This window comes from Pogonomyrmex barbatus, unplaced genomic scaffold (assembly GCF_055798465.1).
Source record: "Pogonomyrmex barbatus isolate J1 unplaced genomic scaffold, ASM5579846v1 scaffold19, whole genome shotgun sequence".
Classification (NCBI taxonomy): domain Eukaryota; kingdom Metazoa; phylum Arthropoda; class Insecta; order Hymenoptera; family Formicidae; genus Pogonomyrmex; species Pogonomyrmex barbatus.
This window is the reverse complement of record NW_028297115.1, coordinates 2,440,722-2,451,005: the sequence shown is the minus strand read 5'-3', so window position 1 is coordinate 2,451,005 and position 10,284 is coordinate 2,440,722. Positions and strand designations below refer to the sequence as shown.

The window sequence follows — 10,284 nt, the reverse complement described above, 5'->3', positions numbered from 1 at the left end:
CCGCGTACTACGATACGATAGTGACGAAGACGTCCACGTAATAACCGAACGCGAGTTTCCGTACGACGAAAAAGATTACAGCTTGCTCGAACCGAACGACACCGACTCTCACATTAACACACACGTACAAGCGCGCAAACACATACACACGAATTTACGAGACGGAAGCATATTTAATTCTTTCAACATATATCAATCGCTAATAAACGAAATGGCTCACTCACCTGTCGAACAACAGAATGAAATCGACAACGAAATTTTGAAACTACGACATTCGGTCGAGAGACATGGACCACAAGAAAATCGAATGAATCGCCGCGTCACAATCGACGCACCGCCCGATAACAGTCTCCTTCGAGAATTAATGGATGAAATACGCGATCTCCGTGTGCAAGTCAACGGATTAAGTCGGCAAACACAATTGCCTATGGGCGAACAAACGAGAATATCTCAGGATTTTCTGCCGCACCCGTTAGATCTAACTTACGGACGTTCGTATCGAGATATACGAAACCAGCCGGGAAATGCACTGACATTCCTCACACTGAAAGACGCGCGTAACATGATCCCAGAAATCGACGGCACGTCACGAGGACGCGTGTACGAATTTCTAAACGCAAGTACGCGTAATAATAAACGTAATGAAAAATATACATCCCGCGGATGAACATTCTCTATTAGAAGCCATTCTTTGCACTAAATTCAAAGGCAAGGCCATGATGGATTTCCGTACGCGAGATATAATAAACTTCGAACAATTAAAACGAGAACTAGAAAAAGAATATTTGAGCAAACGAAGTACCGCACATTTACAACTCGAATTTAACTCGCTCAAACAAAAACCAAACGAGAATGCACAAGAATTCGGCAGACGAACAGACAATATAGCCATGGAATTATACGAATCCATGGAAAAAGGAAAAAATCATACGGTTGAACAGCAACGCGCGATTTTAGAAAATATAAAAGAGCAGGCGCTCTACAATTACCAGAACGGTTTACACGACGAAATTAAATTGATTGTACGATCGCAGCGATATCAAACAATACAGGAAGCAATCGTAGGAGCAACCGCGGAAGAAAAAACGCGAGGACCTAGCACGCGAATGCTAACCTATCGAAACCGGCCAGTATTTAAAGTGCATACACCTAGTCCGCGTTGTGAAAAATGCGGAAAAATCGGTCATTACGGACGCGATTGTAGGACTAGCCGTTTCTCAAACAGATATACCCTGCCTAAGCCAGAAGGAAAACCACGAATAAATACAATTGAAAAACAGTGTAGTTATTGCAAAAAGATAGGACATTTACGACACGAATGTTGGACATTAAACGGAAAACCGGAAAACAGCAAAAATTCCGGAAAAATTTTTTCGAATTCGCGAAGAGAAAATTCCGCGAAGAACTTTAAAAATAAAAAGAGCGAAATCGGCGAAGATAAACCGACCGTCCCGCGCCCCGCGTCAGAGTATCGCGTGGCACACGTCAAGGGGACATCGCTCGTCAACACTGGATTAAATGCGATCACATTACCGATTGCAGAAGCCCAAGGTAGAAAAATAAATTTCTTGTTTGATACGGGAGCATCAGCAACAATAATAAAAAATTAAATTATAATAAAACTAAAACATGTTCTAGACCACGTCCTAATCTATGAAGAGAAAACTAAACTAACAGGCATAACAGGACATGAAATAATAACATTGGGCAAAACACATGTTACGGTGCAACTGTCGCGAAAAAAGATACGACACCCCGTACACATAGTGCGAGATAATGGGCCAATGGAATACGATGCAATCCTAGGAGCAGATTTTATTTGGAAATACATAACTGCGTTCAATCCAAAAACAAATTCAGTACAATTTCAAAATACGAAATTCAGACTGTACCCATACAGGCGCGTAACGTTAGGGCCGCGCAGCGAAACAATCGTGCAAGTCACGACTAACCAAAACATAATTGGATTGACAAAACCAGAGGAAATGATACCTGGAATTTTTATTGGATGTTGCCTAGTCAAACCACGAAATTATACATGCCCAATAAGTATAATAAATATTACGGAAGAAGAAAAAACCGTTCAAGTACCGCAAGTAATATTAGAAGAAATAAATATACAAGAAAAAATAACACAGGAATCTGTGAACGCAATACAGATAAAAAATAAAGAGACAAAATTAATAGCTCGAGAAGAGCAAATAAACAATTCCTTGCGCACAGAACATTTAAATGAAGAAGAACGAAAATCTGTATTAAAATTATGTCACGAATATAATGACGTGTTCCACCTAGAAGGGGACACATTATCGTGCACAACAAAGATTAAGCATGAAATATCAGTACGAACAGATTCATCACCAGTAAACGTACGACCTTATCGTTTAACGGAAAAACATAAAGACGAGATAAATAAATAAATTCAAGAAATGTTGAAACAAGAAATTATCAGACTGAGCGTCAGCCAATGGAACGCACCACTATTAGTCGTGCCCAAAAAGACAGACGCGTCAGGAAAAACAAAATTACGAATTGTAATAGATTTCAGAAAATTAAATGATCTCACAATCGGAGATTCATTCCCGTTGCCCAACATAACGGATATTGACTTGATCAGCTGGGCAACGCGAAATATTTCACGACACTGGATCTCGCATCAGGTTACCATCAGATATCAATGACGGAGCGAGATAAAAATAAAACGGCATTCTCTACACCACACGGTCACTATGAATTTAATAGAATGCCATTTGGTTTAAAAAATGCACCTGCAACCTTCCAACGACTAATGAAATCAACAGGGTTTTAACAGGGTTGCAAGGAATTAAATGTCTAGTGCATCTTGACGATATTGTAATATACGATCCTAGCCTAATAAAACATAATAAAAGATTAAAATTAGTTCTCCAAAGACTAAGAGAGAACAATCTAAAACTCCAACTGGACAAGTGCGAATTTTTACGAAAAGAAGTAATTTATTTAGGACACATAATTACGGAAAGTGGAATTTCGCCAGATCCATCAAAATTGCACGCTGTAAAAAATTTTCCTATGCCCAAAAAGGTAAAAGATGTGCAATCATTCATCGGATTAGCCGGATACTACCGAAAATTTATCGAAGATTTCTCACGAATAGCAAAACCTTTAACAAAACTCACAAAGAAAGGAGAGAAATTTGAGTGGACCGAAACACAACAAAACGCATTTGACATGCTAAAAAATAAATTAACGACGGCATCGATATTAAAATATCCCGACTTCACGAGAGAATTCCTCCTAACCACGGATGCATCGGACTATGCAATAGGAGCCGTCTTATCGCAAGGCGAGGTAAGTCAAGACCAACCCGTCGCGTACGCCAGCCGTGTACTATCACGAGCAGAACAGAATTATAATACGACTGAAAAGGAATTACTCGCAATAGTATGGGCAGTAAAACATTTCAGACCTTATTTATACGGGACAAAATTTAAAATAATTACCGATCATAAACCGTTAATATGGTTATTTAACGTAACAGATCCCGGATCACGTTTAGTCAAATGGAGATTAAAATTGGAAGAATTCGATTATGAAATAATACATAAAGCTGGGAAAGCAAACGCTAACGCTGACGCATTGAGCCGTAACGTAGCAGCAATAACAGAAGGGCAGCAAACTGACGACGTCGCGTCAAAAAAACAATATAAAGAAGAAGAAAAGAAGCAAATATTATATGAATACCACAACGCACCTATAGGAGGACACCAGGACATTGAACGAACAATAAATAGAATACGATTACACCACAACTGGCCAGGATTAAAACGAGATGTTGAGCAATACATCTCAAAATATGAATATTGCCAAAAAAATAAATTGCAACGACGCGCTAAAGCACCGTTAATGATAACAGATACGCCAACAAAACAATTTGAGAAATGCGCGTTAGATATCGTAGGACCATTGCCTGTAACGACGATGGGAAACGAATATATATTAACATTTCAAGATAATTTAACAAAATTTAGCAAAGGAATACCAGTACAAAATCAAGAGGCAACAACAGCAAAAGAGTTAGTGACAAAAATCATTCTAGAATATGGAATTCCAGACAAAATCCTGACCGACCAAGGAACAAACTTTACCAACGAATTATTTAAAAATACGTGCAAATTATTAAAAATACAAAAATTACAAACGACGGTCTATCATCCAGAAACAAACGGAGCACTCGAAAGATCACATCGGACATTAACCGAATATTTACGACATTATATTAATAATGATCAGACAGACTGGACGAATGGATACCGTATGCGATTCGCATATAATACGACACCGCACACCGCTACGGGATCACGCCGTTCGAACTGGTATATGGGCACCAGGCACCACTACCTACGGCCCTAACGAGCTCACCGAAATCATCGTACACATACGATGATTATGCGCAAGAACTCCGTGAAAGAATACGAGCCGCGAATCATAGCGAAGGAAAACGTAAAAGAAGAAAAACAAAAAGCGAAGGAAACCTACGACAGAAAAACAAAAATACGCACGTTCGAAATAGGAGATAAAATCCTATTACACGACGAAACAGTCCGGCGAGGGAGATCGAAAAAACTAGACGCGTTATGGATCGGACCCTACACAATTTTAGAGAAAATAGGCGATTTAAACTATAAAATAAAAATGGGCCGCCGAACGATAAATGTGCACGCGAACCGAATTAAATCGTTCGTTGAAAATTAAAAGCAGATAAAGGAAAAGCACATAACACAAAATAAGAATAATATAAGAAAAATAAGAATAATAAGAAAATAAAAATAAAAACATTGGGACTTACTGAAGAAGAATCTCAGCAGGTCCGGAAAATAATCCAACATCCACAGTTACAAAAGCACTACAACTAACAACTAATAAAAAAACTAACACTACAAACTACACTATAAACTATAACTACGAAGCACATAAAAAATAAGGCCCCAGGAGAGCGGTCCCTCGCCTGCGCGGGGTTGGCCGTGGGATCATCCCCCATATCGATCTCGTCTAGATCAGCGGCCTCCTCGACGGGATCATCCAGGTCCTCCTCGTCCTCCATCTCCTCGTCTTCCACCTCCTCGTCCTCCACCACCACGTCGGCAAGTACAGCGTCGGGCATGGATACGAGCAATTCAAAGAGCTCCATGGACCAAGGTAATTCAAAAATCCTGCCGGGAACATCATCGGTGGCGAACCATATGCAATCGCCACACACATGGAAAATACCATTACTATAAAAGCAGTTGACTATCGACAACCACTCGCACACACGACGGAAATGGGCCTAAGCGGCAAGGTTGTCAATGAACTCCCCCACGTCACCATCACCGATTTCGATATCGAAACCTTCGTCGTCATCGGACGACGTTTCCGCCACGGCACGATCGTCAAAAATCGGCGGATCGCGATCAAAATTTCCGTTAAAACCTATTGTGTTAACGCAAGGAAGGCACTTCGACAACTGACGAAATGCAGCCAGAGAGCTCATCGCAAAAAGAATGAAATATTAGAAGGGTCACACCGATATAATAAATAAGACACCGAGAGAAATGATACACGTTATAAAAAGCAAGCTTAACAGATTCACAGGAGAATCTTTTTAACTAAGATAACGAATTAAGAATAAAGTAACATTACACCTGAGAATATGATAAAAAAGAAACGCCGAATTCGAGACCGAAAAATTTTCATGAGAAATAAGAATTTTTATTTTAACATTGCAGAATAAAGATATGGATAACCAATGGAAAAGAAGAGGAAAAACTACCATTTGAAGTAGAAAACTTCGAGCATCACCCCGGAATATACTTCGAAGAAATAGGAAAACTGAACTGAATAATCGAGTCATTCTGGAAGATAGTTATAAAAATAGATATCTCACCAATCGAAAAGCGAACAGAGCAAATAGAAGAATACATTCTAAAAACACAAAATATATGCACTATGTTACACCTCACAAACAAGGGGTCATGTCAAAACTATAATACCATAATTGAAAACAATTACCAGCGGTTAAAACATTTAACAAAAAGAATAAAATCTCTGTATAAAGCACAAGATACAAAAACGAAACGAGGACTGATAGATGGAATAGGAACTATTGCCAAAACATTATTCGGAACAATGGACAATGAAGATAGAAAAGTAATCAATGAGCAATTAAGTATCTTAGATAACAAACAACAAACAACAGACCATATAATAAAGAACCAAATCAAAATCATAAACGCGACGATAGCGCACATAAGTAACCACGAAGAAATAATCCAGAATAATGAAAACATTTTAGCTAACGCAATCAAAAAATTAGAAATGACACTAACAACAGAAATAAGTAGCGAAAATATAAAAGAACACTTTATAATCACCAACGCAATACTTGCCGCAGTGACACAACACGCGGAAGACACTAGAATACCTAACTGCGACAAAAAATGGAATACTACACCCGCGACTAATACCGTTAGAAGAAATAATGAAAAATCTTAAAGAAGCAATCACACAAATACCACAAGGATCATATTTTCCATTTAAAATAAGGGAAGAGGATTGGCATACAATAGAAAAAGTAATGACAATGAGCGCGCACTGCGACAAAACAAACGTCTACACAATCCTACATTTCCCGCTAATTGCACTTCCGCTATATGAAATATTAAACGTAATACCACTACCTGTACCATACAAGCAAAACATATCCGCATTAATTGAAACGAACAATCCATTAATAGCTTGGGATACTAACAGACACACGTACGCAAAACTGACTCACGAAAAGTTAAAACAATGTAAGCAAATAAATACAAATTACTTGTGCGGACAAATCTTTCCAATTAGAAATGTAAAAACCGACCGCTATGCGAAATAGATGTATATATAGAAAATGACAACTGTTGTAACAATTGTAATATTAAATACATAACAATAAAAAATAGTATATGGATAGCCTTAAGCAATTCAATTACTCTTGGTTATATTCCACACCGAAACAAACTATTACAATTTCATGTAAAAATAATAAAGAAATGTGTAGAACTATTACAAATACAGGAAAAATAACGTTATCAAGCAATTGCAAAATAGTCACATCAGACGCGACAATAAAATCAACAAGCACCAATAAGGGAAAAGAAATAAAAACGTATTTACCAAAATATAACATTACACTACTAAGCGAAACTTTCAAGATAAATAAGACAGAAAAAATTAAATTAAAAGTTATACAAGACGCAACAGACCTGACAGAATTAACAAAAAAATTAAATAACATGAAGAACGAAATAAACAATAACGAGATATCCCTCTTTTCACAAAAACACTTTGTATATCCTGTATCAATTAGCAGTTCGTTACTAATAATCATTGTTATCGCAACAATAATAATTGTTATAAGAAAGAAAAAACAAAATGAAATAATAACTCACGCAATGTAGATCGCGCCGTTAGAATAAGCGAAAATACTCGATTCTAAGCAAATGATTATATCAAAAAATGTATCGGAAAAAAAAAACAAAAAATTATGTAAAAAGCGAAAACTTCGTACCTCCGTTTTCTTTTACTAACAGGGGGGGGGAGGGATGTTGTAGCCAGATCTATAACCAATAATAAAATAATAACCAATAATAAAAGTAGTCCGCATGACAACAAAATTTGGTCGCATGAATCTCGAAAAGTCTTTCGAAAGACGACACAAATGTGTGACTGCCGAAATTGCGACCAGTCTTTCGAAAGACCGCAGAAATGCATCGCGAGAACATTGCGAAAAAGCCTATCAGCAAATTCCTAAATTTGATGATCAAACCGAGCGTAATATTGATTAATCAATATCACGCAACTGATCGACGCAATCGATCAGAATGCTAATCGGGCATCGATCAGACTATATAACCGGTTACACAAGGCGGAGTGGAGAGTCAAGAGTCAAGAGTCAAAAGTCAAAAGTAAAGATTAACGTGTCGTTCGGAATCGTTATTATAATTATCGCGCAAGATATTACAAGAGCGCGGCGAAGCTCACGCGAGCCGTACTATCAGCGTCTCAGGTGACATATTCGATCGTCGGCCGCCAGAGTAACGCGATACGCGCCGAGCCGCCCGCCGACATTTAACCGTGTTTGAAAGAAATAAAATAAGCAATACTAAATTCAAGAAATTGTGCAATTATTAAATAAACCAGCAAAAATAAAGAAAGTGTATTAGTGAATTCAAGAAGATTTCCTTCCATTCTTTTGATCCTGCTCGGAGTCCCAACTCCTTAGGCTTAACGAACCCGACTATCTCTAATATTATCGTTGTAGCCCATCCAGGGTACAACACTGCTATTATAACATTTCAAGACGACTTAACAAAATTTAGTAAAGCAATACCGACATCAGACTAGGAAGCAAACACGATTGCCAAAGAGTTCACTACAAAAATAATATGCGAATTCGGAATACCGGAGAGTACTGACAGATCAAGGAACGAACTTCGTCAGTGAAATGTTCAGGGATGTATGCACCCTTTTAAAAATAACAAAAATTCAAACAACCGCGTACCATCTTGAAAGCAACGGAGCCCTGGAGAGATCGCACAGGACTCTGATCGAATATTTAAGGCACTACTAAGGCAATACTATATAAACGAGGATCAAACCAACTGGGATGAATGGATCCCATACGCGATATTCACGTACAATACGACACCGCATACAACAACGGGCTATACACCGTTCGAATTGATGTACGGGCATCGAGCAACATTACCCACGGCCCTGGCAGCGCCGCCGAAACCATATTATACATAACATACGATAACTACGCGCAAGAACTAAGAGAACGACTCAGAGCCACACAGAAAGTAGCGAAAGAACATATTCGCGAAGCAAAACAAAAGGCAAAAAACTATGCAGATAAAAATACGAATACTAAAACCTTCAAAATAGGAGATAAGGTCCTCCTGCATGACGAAGCAGTGCGCAGAGGACGATCGAAGAAATTGGAACCATCATGGATAGGTCCATATCAAATAATCGAGAAAACCTCTGATGTTAATTACAAAATTAAACAGAAACGAAAAATTACGACGGTGCACGCGAACCGACTCAAACTATTCATCGAAGACTACCAAACAACGCATACGAATAATTACCCGCAAAAAGCAGTAAAATAAAGACATTAATAATAAAGACAGCATAAATTAGAGGTAGTAAAAAGAAAAAATACAGGACTCACCAGTCACGCAGGACGGCGAGGAACAGTTGCCCGGTGGCAACGCAAATTTGCACCCGCAAAGAGTCACGGGGGTAGAGCTCCTCGCAGACGGGCGGAGGGGGTGCAGGAGATCTCTCGACGCAGATTGCTTGTGGAGCACGGGGACGATACTCCCCCGTCCAGACGATCGTGGACGGCCACCTGAACGACATCCTCAATGCCACGTTGGGCCGCCAGGCGATATGACCGCCGCACGCACTCGCCACACATAATGGGAACATGTTCCCGACCACACCTAGTACACTGCATATCCAAGAAACAAACTAAAAACCATCCACGACGCGCAACAGACCACGGTCGACGGCAGACTGAACAAAATAATTTATAATATTAAACGTATCACACAAAAAATGCACGACGAGGATTCACGGTATGGGGAAGGATGCGTGTATCGCCCGTTATTGTCGCGAATTTGTGGTGTGGTGTGACACTTGGTGGCGTGGATGGCAATTGCGAGGGCGTGTGGCGCGTCTCGCGCTTGAGTGTGGCCTGCTGCACTGCGACGCTCGCAATCGGCCGTGGAAACTGGTCCTCGGTCCGTGGAGGGTATCTGTCCTCGACCAGCGGTATGGCGGACCAGCGATGTGAGTGTCAGCACCAATCAATGCGGAAGGGTAGCAGCCAAGTATCGCGATGCGTTGGATAATAGGAGCGCAAGCTGAAGGATATGGAAGGTTGCATGCACGCTAACAATCATGAAATGCGGAGTTAAATAAAAGCCATTATATTTTAAAAAAGGAAACAAAAGAAATGCTACATATGCAGGCGGGACTCAGTCTGGGTCCCGCGGGAAAAGCGCGTAGGCGAGTTGGTCGCGTCTGTTTCTGCGCGTGCGCGCGCCAGTTCCTGGAGCCTCTCCCTGCGTCTTTCGCGAGCTCCGGCTCCTCCTCGGCGCGGCCGGGGGGTGAGCGTTGCGGGCTTGACCGGTGCCGGAGGCAATCCGGTGGTCTGCGTGGCGGCCTCGGCGAAAAACCGGCGAGTATCACGGCGCGGCGGTCGATGTTGCACGT

At 40.1% G+C, this 10,284-nt stretch overlaps 1 protein-coding gene across 1 annotated transcript; it reads left to right on the top strand.

Annotated features, from left to right (window-relative positions):
* Nucleotides 1–211: 211 nt before the first annotated feature.
* Nucleotides 212–1,610, top strand: LOC148936893 (uncharacterized). Its single transcript, XM_089075722.1, has 2 exons — nt 212–664; nt 1,035–1,610. The coding sequence occupies exons 1-2, from the start codon at nt 212–214 to the stop codon at nt 1,608–1,610; spliced, it is 1,029 nt and encodes a 342-aa protein (XP_088931848.1).
* The last annotated feature ends 8,674 nt before the right edge of the window (nt 1,611–10,284 follow it).

Coding starts and splice junctions, on each gene's coding strand:
- LOC148936893 (XM_089075722.1), top strand. CDS start 212: ATGGCTCACTCACCTGTCGAACAACAGAATGAAATCGACAACGAAATT. Junction 665..1,034: donor AAAAATATACATCCCGCGGA/TGAACATTCTCT, acceptor GTACGATCGCAG/CGATATCAAACAATACAGGA.